At 35.9% G+C, this 19,693-nt stretch overlaps 1 protein-coding gene across 1 annotated transcript; it reads left to right on the top strand.

Moving 5' to 3' along the window:
- Nucleotides 1-8,319: 8,319 nt before the first annotated feature.
- On the top strand, nt 8,320-19,465 carry Smp_004640 (putative dna-directed RNA polymerase I; the record flags this gene model as incomplete). Its single annotated transcript, XM_018796204.1, has 6 exons — nt 8,320-8,828; nt 12,510-12,792; nt 13,829-14,158; nt 16,091-16,242; nt 17,810-17,886; nt 19,193-19,465. The coding sequence occupies 6 exons, from the start codon at nt 8,320-8,322 to the stop codon at nt 19,312-19,314; spliced, it is 1,473 nt and encodes a 490-aa protein (XP_018650440.1). The 3' UTR covers nt 19,315-19,465.
- Nucleotides 19,466-19,693: the final 228 nt, after the last annotated feature.

Here is a 19,693-nt window from a genome sequence, read left to right as displayed (position 1 = left end):
GTTCTATTCTTTTCTCTTTAGAAATGATGTAACATTTCCCTGAAATACCTCAAAAACTATCGTGTAAATTTACCATCAGTAGCTCCGAGCAAGAATATTTCACTTTCTCTTGAAGTCTTAGTAGAGTGTTTTGTCCTTTGTCTGGGAAGCCGGTCAATACATGTTGGAAATACATTTTGGGGCAAGCTGAATAAGTCTGACACTTGATCTGATATCAGATTCCAACTTTTAACAGCTCGATCATCAGCAATCGAAATTATTTCATCGCAAGACACCCAGTCAACAGAACTAGCCAAATCATTATGTTCATGCCGTTAAGTAAATAACTTCTAATATGACAATAATAAAGCACTTTTAGTATGATAAAAAAGGATATGAATTATGAAGTCATTCGTCACGACTTTAATTTTCATTTTTGAACAGCCTACACTTGATACTATAGAGAAGTAGCAAAATGTAGCAGATCAAAACAACGCTTCCATAAAATACAATTTTTATTCATTTTTGATCCGTGGTCATTGTTGATAGAGAGAGATTTTTTGCCCTAGTGGCGGTTTGCGTTTAGGGCTCATGGGATATTTCCTAAATGTGGGATGGTACAATCATTATTTCAATCATTCAAGAGCCTTCAAACTTGCTTTATGGAAATAATTAGCCATTCATCTCCAATATACTCCCATAGTACCTTTTTCGTGATTTTGTATAAACCGATTGATTTCTTTGCGTTCGCCTCTCGTTGTTTTGGTACGGTTCGAGGTATTTGTAGTATCGGTTGTTATGTTAACCCCATATGCCTTATCCTAACTTCGGGACAAGTCAATTCACCTATCCATCATGAGTCATGTTTTCACTTTGTTAATCTTTCACTTATTAACCCTGACCATTTTTATATGAGCGTATGTGTGTGTACACATCCAATCCTATTCATCACATGTCTGTCATTTATTCTTGTCTGACTATAAATATTGATCAACGCTTGGTTAAAGTGAGTTGGCTTACCCGCCATCTCCAATGCATGTCATTTTTGTTTCGCTCGCTGATGTTTACTCATGTGCTTATAACTTTCTGTCCTGCGTCATTTGACAATAAACTGTGGCTGCCGCTTCTCTTTGCCTTCTGATTTTACGCATCGTTAAGATTTGTATTAAAACGGTTATCGAGGTGAACACTTAGCGAAGCACGACACTACATATTCTCTAATGTCAAATGCGTGGATACCAGCAGACATCAATTTACCAGACGGGGGATGGATAGGTTGTAATGTGAAAATAATAAGTGGTAATTTGAGTGTGGAAGAAGGTGATTTCTTCAAGAACAGCAAATAAGTTAATTAGCCGTTAATGTGTAAGAAGATGGAAATGAAACAATTGGTGAAGGAACGGGGATGATAATAAGAGACGTCGAAAGTAAGTACTGATGCAGTAATGATCTTTCAGCTTGATCCTAGTAGTAATGACGAGGTTTTCATGGAGTCTTCAATGAATAAGGTTGCGCTTCTATTGCTTACAACAATGGTTGCTAAGCTAGTGATTGGTACTGCGCCTGTAAATTCCCCTTTCATTGCCTAAACACAGTCTTTAGAAAGGCTAGTTTGTCGGTTGACTTATATCAGTGTTTTTAACAAGTTTCTCAGCATACCTGAGTGTCACATTTGTTCAGATGGGCTAACGGATCCGGCTTTCGTGCACTTGAATAATGTTTCTTGACCAAATAAGTGTCGCTGGACAATCTCGCATGATAACACAATAATTGCGCCTGTCCTGCTTTAATTTGAAAATACGTATATCAAGGTTGATGTCTCCAGGTTTTCACCACCTGCCAGCGTGGTAAGCTTAAAGCAGTAAAAGTTTTCATAAGATGGAAACCAAATTCTTGCTTGTGGTCACGGAGTCGTATTTCAGTTGACCTCTGCTTTATTCAGTAGTCACAATAAATCCATTTTCTTTTAGTAAAATAGGTTAATCTGAATACCGTAACATAACCTCCAATAATCCAATAACACTAACTACAACTATGTCATCAGTAAGTTAACTTTTCAGTGAGGTGTGACAATATGTTAACGCAGTAACTGTGCTAACCCGTAAAGTATTAAATATTTTCGACGTTCGTTTACACAACTAATGTGGCACCCGAATGCGTGAACTCAAATACAAACGGAAACAAGGAAATGATGGGTTCAGTCAAGAATGTTAGGGGCAGTTCAAATAACTGTTAAGTTCAAATGACGTAAAAATAACGTTCCAGCTGGGTTGATGTGTAATTTGGTGTAGAACATGTAATATTTTGACAATAAAGTTCAGAATTAGAGACACGACTTATAAAACTGCAGCTAATATGACAGGAATAATGCAGTCTTTTAAAAGGTCGCTTTAGTTAGTGCGATACATACAATTAATAAATACTTGGCATTAACGACAATAAATGCCGTCGTAATTGCACTAGTAAACAATGTAAGGGTTATGAATACTTTTGGTTTGCCTTAGGCACTGGCAACATCCAGGTGTTAAGTAGATTTATGTGAAGTGTTATATGTACCATGAACTTCCTATCTAGTTCAAATGTTAGGATATTGCAAATAAGTGTTACTGTAAAGAAAGTAATTACGACCTGCTCATTATAGTGTCTGCAGGATTCGCAGACGGCCTGACATATAAAGTAACTTGATACACGAGTGACTAGATCTCAAGGTCTGGTTTAGTGTGTATACTGTTGACCACAAAGGGGTCGAAACGCACACTTAAAACATGAAATGCAAGACGGTTTGGGGCAAAACTGTTTTAGGTATCCAAACTCGCTAGCAAAACTGGTTTACTTTTACGCATTGTTGCAAACACGAGGAAAAGCAGTTGATATTTAGTGAATGATTTATCTTACATGATACGCAAGGTCAGCTCAAAGTTACTTTTATTACAGTCATATAATCGAGTTGGTTGGTATTCTGTAAAGTAAGTATTTGTGTTTCTCAACGTACTGAAATTTTTTCTGTATCAACGGTAGCAATATCTGATAGCTAGCGAATTATGTTTTTAACCGAAATTAATTGTAGATACCAAGTTTAACAGACGACCTCCTACTCAACGGATCGTATTGCATTTGCGTCAAACATTCATTAAAAGGCGACGAACTAACACTTCCAAAGTTCACTTTGGATACCTTAACAGTATAGATGGATGTAATGAATACACATTATATGCACATTAGACACTTATGCATCACTTAATTACTGCAATTCCTTAAGGCCATGTCAAAGTCCTCTCCAAATGTAGAACATTTGATGGAGCATGCGCCGTTAAAAAAAACGCTTGGTCAATAAAAGTTGTATTCAAACTACTTGATGTATTAGTACTGCTAGCTGTGAGTAGAATTCCAAAGTAATACAAAAACTTCACTCGAGCGCAAAATGTAAAACGAAATAAGGTAATTTGAGTTATTCATCATGAATCCATCTATTAAATTGCTACAATCTCCACAAAACCCCCGCCTGAAAATAGTCATCATCTGCTCACTAGTGACTGGCTTCAAGAGGTATTTCCTGGAGTTCTAGTGAAAAGCAATGACCAGTGAAGTTCAACAGTATCTGTTGTGAGATAGTAACTTACCCAAGACAATCGCGGACAGCAGTGCGATTTCGTGGATTGGTTGAAGTTAGACATAGACACCGTTGGATGCCGGTTCAGTGGTCTAGATTTTAAGCGTTCGCGCACGAGACCGATAGGCCCTGGGTTCGACGTCTATTATTTCCAAATCCACATATGTCACAAGCGCAGAGCATCCTACCAAACCGTCCTGTGACGTTTATATTTGGATTGTCTTTTGTTATCTCAGCCGGTTAAGGTCATTCCAATAACGGAGAGGAAACACGAAGAAGAAAATGTTCCACACTCTCGGGGAGTTGTTCTAATGCTGTCCAAAGGAGCGCGCAAAATATTTATAGCAACGACTTAGATCAGTTTTGTGAGAGACTGCAATCGGTCACAGACCATCTTGATGAGAGACATTAACGTCAAAGTCGCAATGGTTAACACCGGATACGGAGATATCAGGGGCGACATGGACTGGGAGAGAGAAAGGAACGAGAGTGATGACAGACTTGCGAATTTATGTGTATTCGAAATTCGGTTATAGGCGGCACATTATTCCCCCCTCACAAAAACACATGCTCAAGCCTACATGGTTCTCACTGGATTGCACTACATGGAACCATATAGATCATATTTACTGTTGTATCCCCTGGCGAATTATGAATCATAAATCTGAGGTCTATTTATGGACAAATGTAATACGCCTATTCCTATTGGATAGTTGTTAAATGAGTGACCTAAATCTGAGGTCTATTTATGGACAAATACAATATGCCCATTCCCTATTGGATAGTTGTTAAATAAGTGACCTAATCGTTCCGTGTTCCTCGTATCATAACCTTTATTTTGACCTTGGAACTATTATTATTGATTACTTTCCCCCTAGCTACAGCCACATTGGCCAATTACTGTACAAATGTTATTTTTCTATTTTTTGGTATAATTTGGTCTGTTTGGTTAGTATATATAACCCAGTATGCTTGTAAATAATGATTCATATTCCCGAGGCTGTTATTTGTGTTCTGGACTTAACGGGCTGGGCTAGGCAGATAGGAAGGACCGAATAGCACCCAAGACTGCTCGTACGTATTTTCTGTATCATTGCACGTTCATATATATTATAAAGGCGCCAGAAAAACAATACGTTATATCATTTACATCGATAAAGGACAAGGAGAGGAGCTGCCGCAGCTTCAGATCATCACATGGCTGTGGTAAAGATGAAAATGAAACTAAAGAAACACTGGAAAACTGGGGGAACAGCATTAAAAGGGTTCAATACATCCTTCCTTCGAGATACTGATGAACTCAACGAATTCAAGTTAACTCTCAACAACAGGTTCCAAGCCTTACATTATCTCACAGACGAAGAAACTACTATGGGAGGCTACTGGAGAGGGATCAAAGAAGTACTAACTACAACGTGTCAGGAGGTTCTGGGTCACAAGAAGCATCATCATAACAAACGGATCTCTATCGAAACCCTAGACAAGACTCAAGAAAGGATGGCAAGAAGAAAACAGCAATGAACAACAGTCGAGCAAGAACAGTGAAAATCGAGACATTAGATGAATACACAAAAGCAAACAAGCAAGTGAAGAGAACCATATGAGATGACAAGCAGAAATACGTTTAAAAGCTAGCAACAATAATGGAAAAAGCTGTAACACAAAGAAATATCAGGAAGCCATATGACATGCAGAAGAAACTGGTAAGAAAATGTAGTAAACCAGAGAGACAGGTCAAAGACTAGGAAGGCAATACAATCACTGAGATCCGTGAACAGCGGAAAAAATGGTTATAGAATACTTCGAGGAAATCTTGAATAGACTAGCTTCAATGAATCCACCGGACATTGAAGCAGCACCTACAGACTTTTCTATATACATCACATCAGCAAAGATCGACGTAATCAGGATGGCCATCAGAAAAATCAAGAATGAGAAAGCGGTAGGACCTGATGATATACGAGATGAAGCTCTGAAGTCACCACAAACATAAATCTCGTTCATTTCAGAATATATGAAAGTAGGAGAAAGTACCGGCACACCAAAAAGCGATGCATTACCAAGATATCAGAGAAAGGAGATCTGCGCAAGTGCGAGAAGTACAGAGGCATCACACTACTGTCAGTACCAGAAGACGTTTCAACCGGATGAAAGATTCATTAGACGTTCAGCTGCACGCACCATCCGATAAGTTTCTTTAACGAGCAGTCGTGCACAGACCAAATCGTGACACTACGGATCATTGTTGAACAATCAATTGAATGGAACTAGTCATTATATATATATATATATATATATTCACTCTTTTGACTTCTGTCTACGATTCCTAGAGCATTGTGTTCTTTGGTCTTCCTCTTTCCCGAATTTGATATCTGGCTATTATTTTGAGCTCGAGGTATTCTAAATTATGGGAGTGCTGCCATCGCTTTGCTTGTCTGACACTGGTGTTCATTCGGAATCTATCCATGAATTGTGCTCGTGCATAACTATACTGTGTAGTCCATCGCAAGAATTCTGTACGATGACGATGACCTTCTTAGGTACATCATATTGTCGAATGCTTTCTCATAGTCAGTGAGATTTATATAAAATGACTAGTTCCATTCAATTGATTGTTCAACAATGATCCGTAGTGTCACGATTTGGTCTATGCCTGACCGATCGTTATTGTTGATTATTGGATTGCGCGGATTGTAGTGCTAGAAACAAAACAAGCGAATTTGAGTAGAACAGCTAATATACGAGAGCAAGTGAATACAGAGATGGATTGAGAGTCGAGTTAATTAGTAAGATTCACGCACATGTACATGGGAATTAGAATGATTCATCATATGATTTTTAAGCAACCAAAAATAAAGCTAGATAGAGGGATATGTGCGTCCGCTGTCATATTTGATTAAGCATGCGTGTTTACACAATCATTATATTAACAATAATACAATGACATTGGCAAGTTATTACTGTTTAAGTGATATTGTCTGTTAAATATATTAGTTGAAGAACTTGACGAAATTACTACGATTACCATGGCTCAAATGGGCATCCTGATCTCTGTAATTGATCGTACGCCTTCTCCTTAGGTTCATCATGTGTCTTCCCGGCCATGTATTGGATATAGACTCCGTATGATTGACAATGCACTAATCTTATTAGAGTCAAAGACCGAAATTTGAACAGACTTACCTAGGTCCTTATCAGGTATTCGGTTATTGTGACTGGCTCGCAAATCAACCATAGATTTTAATCGTTTAAAAATCCCAATCATATTAAAAGACTAATATTTGAACGAAGAATATTCTTTTCGATAAATTCTCTTCAGGTTCTACAATTATATATCCAAATTAATAATCCGAAAAATTGGCCAGGTTAAAGGCAAAGTACATCGTTTAAAGCATGTAAATTTAGGATTGTCAAACCAAATAGTTAATGTTGATATGACTCATATAGAATGTTAATTTGAATCTGTATATACGTAAAATGAAAATTTAAGATCTGTGATCAGAATATAAATATGGGTCAGATAGGGTGAGAGAGATATGATAGTGCAATTACAATTCGATCAAGTGGAAGACTAAATGTGTGAAAAATTAGTGAGACGTAATAAGGAGGGATCAATGCGATGTGAATGAATCATGTCTAGGGGGGATTAATAATGATATTTAACCAATAATAATAATAAAATACAAAGATTTGTGATTAAAGATAAGGGACAATAACATTTGACTACGAAAGGTCGTAAGTACATAGTCAAATTAGGCCTTTAACCTGGCCAATTTTTCGGATTATTAATTTGGATATATAATTGTAGAACCTGAAGAGAATTTATCGAAAAAAAAACCATAGATTTGTCAACTTTTCTTAGTGGACCTTTGGTAGGTCATAGAAAACATCTTCCTCGATTATATGTAGCATCGGCAGGCTGTAAGCACTCCTTATTTGGGAGAAAAACTTCTCCGTTTAAACAATCTCATTATTGTTCCTCTTGGGTACCCCCTGGTAATTTTACACTGAAAGACTTTAGCTCCTTTCTTTTCCGGATCTTTGGATTTTGTAACAATAATTGGATTGATTTTTCCTCTTGAGGTCTTGATCTTCTTTTGTGGAGTATCAGAATAAGGGGGATTTCGAGTTACATGCAAATCTTCACACGTTGACCCCGTTGTTAACAAGTTATCGAGTGTCTCACTAGAACAGTCTTCAGAGGTAAATGATGAAAACTGTTCTTGAAACATTCCTAATTTTTCTGGACACAGGGTAGATGGCACTCAACCACACCGTTCCGCTATGGAGAAGACTCTCCCATCGACCGAACGAATATCCCTCGTAATAAATAGTTCTCTAATTTCTTCAAAAATGTTTATTGTTTGAAACTTTGCTAGGCAGAATTAGTAAACTTCCTACCTCTTGAGTTATCATTTTAATGGTGGATGAGCGTTTGTGGCCAGGGAAAAGGGTAAAGACTTAAAAGTGACTTGTGATATATTCCCCCCTGAAAATAAAGAGTGAACAAAATCAGTTAACTGAACTGATCGTGGCGCAACACCCAGAGTTATAATCATTAGTATTTTTAGGTGTGCAAGTAAAGGAATTGTATATCAGTTATCTGATCACCACGCTGCTCAATTCAAACCCATAACCTAAAGAATTTTCAGCCCATTACTTTTAGCCTAGTGAAGTATGTGATTTGACGACCTTGGTGAACGCGAAATTTTGGTCACGATCGGTACCTCATGGAATCCCGAATTAAGAAGACGTGCTATGAGTTAAAGGACCATGGAGTGCTCCACCACCCTGGTGTAGAAGATCGTTGGAGCCTAAGTGTTTTTAAGAAAAAATTCCACGTGGAAATAATTCGTCATGGAGAGGAGTCTGATACAATGGAATTCGATATGATTAATTTGGATTGCTCCTTCGCTAATGCAGTTCGGCGAATTTTGGTCTCTGAAGTTCCTTCTCTCGCAATAGAAAGGGTTTACGTTTCTCAGAACACGAGTATTATGCCGGATGAGGTTATGTGTCATCGCCTTGGCTTAATCCCACTCGCTGTTGATCCCAAATATTTTTTGTTCCCTACGAGAAAGCCCCCTGCTTCCGACGACTTATCAGGGTTTGACCCTAAAGAACACCTAGTATATGATTTGTGCGTTGGTTTTACACATTCTAGCAAAGATTCCCATAATAAACCTGAGAAAGATAAGGATGACACTTTACCTGTGGCTCAGTATTTACCAGTGTACAGGTTGGTTGGTTTTTATATTATCCTCACAGTTACGTTAGTTTCTGGTGCACAAGAAGGCTGTTTTTAAATGCTTTGTTACAAAGTTTCTGGTCTCCAAATTAATTTATTGCCGATTCCTATTTGGATAATTTAAAAAATAGCAAGTTTTCGTTGTTTATGCTTAAACAGCGATCATCATCTCTTTCTTGCGTTAGGCTTTTAAGTGATTGATCAGTATCTGTGTACCACATTCGCGATATTTTGTCATTTGGCAAGTCTTATTCACTATAGTTCTTCGAAAATCATATCTTCAAATAAATTCCGGTTATCCCCGCCGTTTTCTCAACAAACTAGACTTGTGTAGTTGTGTTATTCGTATTCTCGGTGACTTTTTCTCGATCAACGTGATCACTTTTATCATTAGTATTCAGAAATTAGTCCATTCCATTACTTAGTACATTGACTTATGTATGTTCATTCAACTTTTTCTCCGTTACTTTCTAATGGTTGTCCTCATCCCTACACATTGACTCTTCAATTTGCTCAAGTACAATTTATTGTCTAATTTGATGTTAGATATGCTCTGCATACATAACAAAAGTAATAATAATACTGGATGTCTGATAATCCTGAGTTATATTTCACAAGTAATCTACTTACTAGCGTGAAATTAGGAAGGATGGAGGACGTTTGTTTTTTCTGTTTTATCAGGGGCTATCCAACTTTCGATGATCGACTAGATGCTCTAGAAAATACAACTTAAAACTTTATTTACGCAGTTGCAAATTCGTTTGAGTCTTAGCGTCCTATTCCCCCACACTATGATTGCTTATGTTTCAGTGGACGTGACTGAACGTCCCAGAGAAGTTTATTATAAAATTGAAGTATGTCAGGTAGCATAGGATCAGAACATAATTACCTCCTTTTGTTCCAGGCCAGTAATATGGTTACGTAAAGTCCCTCAATCTTTTCATTAATTTTAGAAACAGTTATACAAGAGGGTATTTTGTTGGTAGTGTAAGCTAAAACGGTCGTACTTTGGTGATGAAATCAATCGTCGTATATTAAGACCTGAAATAGCGTTCGATCCCTCCATTACATTAGCGGGACGCTGGCTTGCTAAAGACCATCAGTGAACGATTTTATTGCGTATACGATTCACTCGTTCTATACTAAATACCAGGTCAGCAATTATTCTACCACGCGTCAACAACTCAAATCAAAAACACGTAGTTCTTCTGACTAACATGTGTATTAATCAATCCAACAGATTCAAAGGATGGGAAAATGGCATCAGATACCTGTCATACTATCTACCAATCTATCTGAAAACAGCAACCAATTACTGTCTACTTTTGTCTATGCAGCAGAACCCAAGGCGACTCATCTCAGTTTAAAACTCCTTTAACTGTTAGGTTAACTTTGTACAGTTAAGTTCACAGCGCTTTGACATACATAATTTACGAGTTTGGGACTCTCAAAGATTTTCCATATTTGTTCATCATTGTCCCCTAACAACTATCCGAATTTGGGAACAACAGCATATTGGCAGTGTTAAAGTTGGACAGCATACTTGCGAAATCATTATTCAATCATTGATGTCATTTCGAAATACTGGCTATAGTAGCCCGAATACATAACACATTGCTCCTCATGGGTTTCATCATCAAACGCTGCTCAATATAACAGCAGGAGGAGTTCACGGTATGGCTCCACGAAATGAAGAATAGTTGTGTTAGTTAGTATTTTTCGGCTGAATACGGCTTTCTTAGTAGTGTTCTAGAGATTGCAAGATCCATTGGCTGAAGGTGTTGTCAAATAAATTCCAAAATAAGTGTTTTTAGCGATTATGCTGTAGCTTTTTGTTCTTTCCATAAATAGTAATGTGTACCATTGAAATACTGGCTGACCTTTGAAATACACAGGACGTATTTTTGTTATTTTTACTTATAGATGATTTTCCTTCTCATCTCTCAGAAATACGATATTCACATGATTCATTCCCTGTTGCCTCATTGTATCGTCTTTTTGTCAAACTAGTAGTGATATAAAATCCCAGGATATTTTGTGTTTTTAAAGTGGTATATTCCTGCTACTTGTTTGGTCATAATCCCTAAAATAGTTAACTATCTGCTATTTCCCCTTCCTGAAGAGTCACATTTGCGATGGTGATAGTATGTTAAAACACGTCGCTACGAAGCGCTTGGCTAATCATAAAATGTGGTTATTACATGATGAATACACTAAGAGGTTGATATTCTGGTAATCATTACTACATTCGGCGCTTCATTTCTATGTAATAACACGTAGTGCTTATATTGCCTGTAAAATTTTCTTACGTGAAACAGATAAATCCGCAGTTTATAAAAAAACTATTGATATACGAAACAAAGATATTAATGGTGACATCAGTTTGTAAGTTTTACAAACGGCCTGAGCCTTGTAGTTAGATGTGAACCACCTGGTTGGGGTCCACGCGGCCATCGTAACCAGTGGTCAGAGACTTTAGATAACGCGGCTCAGCATAATTCTCAATGGCACGAATGCATTCACTCTTTACTTTCCCTTAAGTTCTGAGTTCCGTTATCTTATACATTTCTTTCTTTTTGGACATCTAATCTTTTATACTAATAGTACTACTATTAGTCTTACTACTCTTACTACTTTTGGATTTGGTTTGATAATTTTACTCCTCTTTGCCAATGCGATGTGACGACTTGAACTGATACATGTGCCAGGCTCTAATTTACCTATTACTGGTTGAGACGAAGTTGAGATAAAAACACTGAAGTAAGCTATGAGTACAGACTACTGATCTGAATCGTGCTTTAGAAGTGACGATGTCATAATATATCACCTAGCATGAAAATCCACTAATATAAGTATCATTTCTCTACTTGTGTCACACTAAAACTAATTGAGTACTAGTTTATGATAAGTCTTGCTAATTGAACGCTATTCTCTTAACCCCCAAGCTAAATCTACACAGCAACTTGGACACGAGAGAAAAGGCGCAAAATATGCGAGAAACCTTTTACTCCAAAGGTTCATTCCTGTACTGAAAATATAAAGTTTTTATAGTATTTTGGGAGTCCTTGGGTTTTCCCGAAAATTCTGGAATGCTACTAAACATAGTAGCAGTGTAGTAATCAGCTAATCAAAAACTCTACATGTGACTTTCCACTTTCGTGATGTTTTTTTGGCAAAACTTCTTGTAAACGGTGATTGGATAAAATGCTTATCAGTATTTCCTGAGCCTTTCTTATCTTTTGCGAGAAGTTTTCTGGATTACCCCAACAGTTTAGCTCTAAGTAAAAACTTAGCAGGTTTTGAAATATTTGGTGTTTGTTACACACAAAATGTTGCTCCAAAACTATCTTGCATTCACCCTCAATATAAAAGTCTGATAATAAAACAGTTCAAATTATCGCTAATATCATGTGTTGAATTCTGTATATCCACCGTAGTGATAAATGGAATCTTTTCATGTTCTCCACATCCACCTATCACGTAGCACTAGTAAAATATTGGACTTCAAAAGAAACCACTCTATCAACACTATAGCGGGTAAGAGAGAATTAACCTATTCCATAATTTGATTACTGCTTTAGGCCAAAGCATAAAGTTGGTTACTAGTGAATGACCAGCATAAAAATATGCACTTCACAAAAGCCTTATTTCAAACACTTTGATTTTTAATAGTTCGGATCTCAAGTGGATTCCACTAGCCGGTCAGGAGGATCATTTTAATATCAATAATCCTCCTATACCAGTATCATCGACAATACTTATCAATAAATTAGCCCTTGGTGATGAAATCGAAGCTCGGTGTGTTGCAGTGAAAGGAATTGGTCGAGATCATGCTAAATTTTCACCAGTCGCAGCAGCTTACTATAAATTTCACCCAATCATCAAACTTCTTCGTACAATTGAAGGGGAACAGGCAATTAAGTTACAAAAAAGTTTTGCATCTGGTGTGATTGGAGTAAGTATTTACCTTAAATAATTTATCTTACCAAACTTCTCATACGATATTTATCAACTAGATATGATCAATAAGGCTAGTGTCATAGCCCAGTACATAAACATGTGGACAGTTACCTGATAAAACATAAGTGTCCATGTTTTAGAGTGCTATGAAGGAGAGACCAATGGATTACCTATCAATCTCAATACCATTGGTTCCTACTTGTTTCTTGTTGGATGTCAAATAACCAGATTCTCAGTATACGTTATCTAAGCTATCCGTTTATTTTCTTAAGCCAATCTAGAACAATTTTATACTTTGATTGTTATTGACGGTCACTGTCAAAAACAATTTAAAACATACTACTAGGATTTACTGTCTTGCATAGCCCCATATCTATCCAGTCGTTTTTCAATTCAGTCACAAGATGGATGATTTTTTGTGATGTTATAGTCAAGTAGTGATTGATTGTTGGACAGATAAAGGATTCGTTTTTTAAGCGTTGCTTAATTTATCTCAAGCGGCTGATTAGCATCAATGCCTAACATACAGCATGCGTAACTAAAAGTCCAGTATTAGCATGCAGTTAAATTTTTTTTACTGAACTAAATTTATACTCATCTGTTTGGTTCTGCTACTATGTTATTGTTGAAATGATTTCAGATATTGTATTTTCCGACCATATAGATAATTTAAAACGCCTTACTAGTCTTTTACAAAGTGTCTGTTGTTAAGACTAAGAAGCAAATGAAAATTATTTACGAGCATTTTACTCAAACTTTATTCCAAGGTCTTATGGGCTCATAACCGAATCATTGGGTGATCGATGCCTTTCTATGTGTAAAGTGCACTCCCCACCCAATGATACGTTTTATTTTTCACTATGACGCTTACTTTGGCAAGATTACTCCATTTTAAAGTATAAAGACTATTTCACAAGTAAAATGAAGTATTACCCAGTTCTATATCTCAATATAAAGTGACTGAATTTAGAGGTGAAATCCAGCAAAAAGTTACACTTACTAGCTATATTTTACATTTCTTTTTACCTTAGATAAACTCGAAAACTGGTCAAGCCTTTGTCGATAATGCTCGTTTAGATAATGGTTCTCGAGAGCATATGCGTCATCCTGAATTCCGTGACGATGTTATTTTCGTTGGGATGGATTCATCACATTGTATTTTCACTGTTGAAACGATAGCTCCTGGTAGCCGCCCTCCATCATCATTAGTCCGCTGTGCTTTAGGTGTTATGATTAGTAAATGTTCACATTATATGGCTGTTACAGAAACACCTGGTTTTGGAGATCACGTTGAGGAGTGTAAACCACTCATTGATATACCTAAAAATAACACCGAAGGTCACACATCTGAAAAAAATCTAGTAAGTCGTAGTATTCCCTTTCGTAATTTTTTTATTGGAAATAACGAAATTCGGCATGCCTCAAGATCCAAAAGAGGAGTATTTATTATTATTAATTATTGTACCAGGTGTACAATGTTTACTTATCCATTGAGTAATACAGATTGCGACTTACTTGTGTTGAGTATATAAGTGTAAGATGTATTACTAGCTGATTATTGATTAGCAGTACATTTCGCTTCTAGTTTATTAATAAAATCTACCCGTCTAAAAGTACAATGTAAGCACTGAGCTAAGCAACATGCTTTTATGTTCCATTGTAAGATGATTAAGAATATTTGTAGCTCTCGATTAGGATTCTGAAGGTGTTTTACCCTATAAGTGAGGTCTTCGTTGTCCTTCTAGACATCATCAGCGGATACTTTAAAAAAGCGGTGAGCTGAAAGTGGATAGGATACACATTGAGGAAAGCACCCAACTGCGTCACAAGGCAGGCCCTCACATGGAATCCCGAAAGGAAAAGGGGAAGACCAAAGAACACATTACGCCGAGAAATGGAGACAGATATGAGAAAAATGCACAAAAATAGGATAGAACTAGAAAGGAAGGCCGAGGACAGAGTGGGTTGGAGAATGCTGGTCGGTTGCCTATGCTCCATTGGGAGTAACAGGCGTAAGTAAGTAATGACCAACTAACAGGTTGGTCTGATTGCCTAGAACAGAAAAAGCTGTTTGCCATAATTTGCATCTAATTCAATTAACGAATTTATCAAAGGGACATATCTATTGAAAAAAAGTAAAATGAAGATATACTTATTCTCAATAGACTTTACAACGGATAATTAGTATAAGTATGAACTAAGTGATAGGTATTCAGCAAGTATTAGTCGAAATTGTAGATTGCTCTTCAAAATTATGATGAACAGGTAAGTAAGCAGTCCTAGGATTAAAGCAAATATAACTATTATCACACCCATAGAATAGAAATAAATATATTAAAATAGATTGTTTGGAAAGTTCTTGAAATCACAAAGCCGACCTTAGTTCAACAACTATCGAAAAGCAAGAAACACTGGATATCTGTTTCATCCTAGAACGAGACTTTTCAACAGTGCACATCAAGGATCCCACATGGGGTAGTCTAACTCGGGACCTTCATGTTTCGTGATCAGCCCTTGGATTATTGAGCTAAAACCCGAAAGCGTACATTGTTTCACTTCAATCAACTTGCGATACTTTGCAACAAGTAACTCCCACCACAGATGCAACGCGTTTGAACTCCACTGGTCACAGCTGGTTAGGGAAGTGACATAGTTGTTAAGGAGTTCAACATGAACACGCTAAGTTTGAGATAAGAGCAGTTGTATAAATTCCTTGCAAATATGAGCGATCCGATCTTATGCAAAGGATGCCAGTATTTTCAATTCTATATGGTAGATGTATACGTAAATTATTCGAAAAGTTGGATGATACTGAATAACTTAAAAAAGTCTTGTTTAGTTCAATTTAATGTTCAGTATCAATTAGACTAGCAAGTATAGAGCTCTTGATAACCACCAAAATATTCATGTGAACTGTTGGGATGATTTTATCTTTAATAACTGATCAGTTTTCTCACGTATATTTTAGCTATCAAGCGTAAGTTTCTTACTGTGCTCGTAGTTTTATTAGTTCATTTGTTCGTTAAAAGTGGTTTTATTCAAAATCTAACCCTGATAACATTTGTATCCGTTCCCATATTATCGATAAAAATTTTCCAGTTTTAAAATTATCCATTCTTAATTGGTAACAGTATAAGTAAACGAATAGATGAAGGTTTTCCCAATTTTGTGCAGATGTTGTTTACTTTTTTAATCCTACTAGCGACTAAATTTCACATTTTATAATGTTCTGATAGCATGTTTTAATCTAATTATTGTTTGAAAACTAACCATTGATTTATTTAAAATTACAGTTATTTCCTAAAGGTAATCGTAGTTATTTGAATGGACGTGAAGTTGGGCTTGAAGTAGCGCATATCTCACAAGACAAATCACGTGCAACATTTACTTTCTTTGGAGAAGATCATACATTAGGTTTAGCGCTTAGATATTGCATTCTACGAGAGTAAGTCTCCTGGTATACTCATCATATTTTGTCATTTATATTGTTTTGCTAGTATATGTATTTAATTTTTATAATATAACTATAGGCTGTTCTATGAGTATTTTACTCATACTAATGTTGTTAATCATTGTTATTAGAAGTTCTTGCCACGTATGTGTATCAGTCCAAGCTGCTACACCTTACATCAGCAAAGAAGAGAAAATCATATATACTATAACGGAAATCTAAATGTGAGAAATCCACTGCATGAGGAACAAATAAAACTAAAGAATGGAAAGTCAAAAATAATACTCAGTATTTAGAAGAAGATAGAATGTTAATACAGCCATGTTATGGTGTATGCTACTTATTCTGACAGATATAAGCGGTATGTAGAAGCAATAGGAAGTGGAATGCCTGTCAGTAGAAGATTGGAGAGAACAGGATGGGAATCGAAAAGCAATTGTAATAATAACAGAGTTGGAAGAATTACGAAACATTTAAAGGACGACTGAAGATGTGCGAATAATGTATTTAATGTATGGTTTTTCCATATTTTACGAAGATACTGTAATTTTGCATGAAGAAATAAATTGTTTTCCCCACCCCAGTTTCCGTCTACGACAACGCCATTACAACCAGTTTTAAGCCATGCCACCTGTCTGCAAACATAAATCATGACAATTTCTCATATCTCCAATCAGTAAGTCCACACCAACTTGCTGACGTATTTAAGTCTAAATAATCAGGTTTAGATCTTGTAGTAGATTATGCTGTAGTCGTGAGCTAGGGGTATTCAGAAGAGATATGCTCATGGAATAATGAGTGGTTTTGATAAAGAATCTGCTCCAAGTGTTCGTATTTTTATGGAGTACATGTAAATCAAGATAATAACTGTATATTTGAATAATGTGTAAATCTACATTACTTCTTCATAAACTGATTTCGATTCAAAAACAACTGAACTTTCAATCAATAATAAACTACTTTTATACTCTGTTGGCATGCTGCGTTAGTACCGTGTTTATTACCATACTATTCGGTTGATTAAAAAAGCAATATTAGTTGGTAAAGACAGTGCTCTCGAAATTAAGAGTTTGATTGTGACTCCCCCTCCCCCAGTAGGTCAATCTTAACGCCCTGATCGCAGAACCTGAAGATCATGTAGTTAATTTCCTAAATCATGAATATTATTTACTCCTAGTCTTCACTGATTCTTCGAATTGTGGAATATCTGTTTGATTATCAGATCCAGTTTATGATACTGTATGTTTAATTTAGTTAATCATAAAGAAACCAAATAGTACAGCAAGCTGTAAAAATCCATATCGTCAAACTTCGTCTGTGATAGTCAACAGTAGCATGTTTTTGTGCTATCAAGTTTCTAGGTTCTGTTTTATGGATGATGAGCAAACTTCAAATCAGTAGATAGCATTTTGACAGATTTTAGTTGTCATTCGAATAATGCGATGCCTTTTTTATCCGTCTTCTTTGCACAACTTGTTTTATTTGCATTTCTTTTATGATATCTTTTTAAGTTTCAGTTATATTATATAGTTTAATATGTTTCACTCTCCTTCCATTACAGTGAGTCAGTTAGCTTTTGCGGTTATTGTGTACCCCATCCTTTAGAAGATATGATTAATTTCGACATTCAAATGAAAAGTAAGTTATTTTCAAAACTTGACTTTATTGAACAATGTATGGAATAAGCATATATTTCAAATTTTGTAGAAAACTATTTTCCCTTTAAGTGAATAGTATGTGATCTTTTCTGTTGTCAAATAAGAATATCATGAAAGATTTCCAGGTGAGAAGAACAAGTCAACCAATGAGATTGTGAATGTGTATACGAACTAAGATAACTGAATAACACCACCCAGTCATTGTCTATTTTGATACACAATGACGATATGAGTAAGAATGTGTTGAGAATAAGTTGGAAAAAAGTTATTCTAAGGTATGAATTCAGTGTTTAAGATTACTAACTATTGGTTCTAGTTGTATGTGAATGTGTAACTATGTTCCATATGATTTTGGATGATGTAGTGATGTGTATTAGTAGGTCAAATTATTTCTTACCTTTTAATTCTTGCCCATCTTACTACTTTTTATTAATTTTCCCGTCTCCACTTATGTCATTTCTTTATACCCATTCCATTCGTATTAATAATTTTTCAAATGTATTTTACTACATGGTTAGGATATATTTACCTAACTAAACATTGTAGTGTAAATCAAATTAACGCCCAATTGTACAGTCATATTTACTTCTAACCATCTAGCCATTAATATTGAAGTATCAAAACTTAACATTTGCTTCATTAAACAAGTGAACCCATCTTAGTTAGATTGAAGACGAAACGAGTGTTTCCGGGTTTTCAATGGAACTCAACAATCTCCGCAACCTTATACTTTCAATTAACGTTTATATATACTACATTGCACTTGACCTGTGTTCTATCTTATTTGTTTATCTAATTAAATGAATAAATGTTGGTACAAAGGGGCACCGAAATATATATGCGCCATACAATATAGTTATCATTTAATTTTTGTGTGGGCTGTAATATTCTCAGGGTGCCTAAACCGAAACAGGTGGTTTTCCTGGGGAGGCACTCCTTGGGAACATTAAATATGATCCCATCTTAGCCTGTAACCGACAGTAGTTTCATACTCCATTTGTTCCTTCAGGATCCTAGAGCCCATATGTACCATTGGTTTGGAACCAGGGTGTGTGTACGTGTACAAGATCTTGACTTAGTGGTTATGCGTTCAAATCCCCTACATCGTTTTTATGTACGTGATATCTAGTAGCACTAATACTTACTATTCTTAGTGGGATTGAATTCGTATACGGTATTTATTGGTTGACGGTCAAGTACCCAAACTCATATAATCAATTTTTAAACATAACATAGCATTTAATCATCAAATAAATGGAAATCTTTATGTTTTCTAAACACTTCAGAAGGTTCAGCTATCGATGCTCTACGAAATGGTCTCCAGTGTCTACGGGATTGTTTTCAGCATATGAAGCATACATTTATATCAGCAATGAAAATTTCAAGAAGTACTAGAAAATCATCATAATGAACTGTTTTTTTCAGTTGTATATTTTCGCCTCGATTTTGTTAGACCATTTCTTATGCTACTACAAAAACAGAAACTACAAAAAAAAAACAATCCAAAAGTTGAAAAAAATAACACTAACAATGAAAGTTCAATATAATTTTTCTAACTCAACTAACTTAAACAAATTTTTACTAGAAAAGGAGTCAAAACTACTCTGAACTGTGCGTATAAAAAAGCACAAACTGTCTGACGATACTGTGTCTTCCAACAGAGTATAACTGTTTTGTGATTGTTAAAGTTCATTGCTTGATATAAATAATCCGTTTGTAAATGACATAACTAGGTGCTTTTAGATGGAAGAGAATATGTCCCCTTTTGTAGACATTTAGCTCATCCG

This window comes from Schistosoma mansoni, chromosome 2, assembly GCF_000237925.1.
Source record: "Schistosoma mansoni strain Puerto Rico chromosome 2, complete genome".
Lineage (NCBI taxonomy): Eukaryota > Metazoa > Platyhelminthes > Trematoda > Strigeidida > Schistosomatidae > Schistosoma > Schistosoma mansoni.
This window is presented reverse-complemented; position numbering and strand designations above follow the sequence as displayed.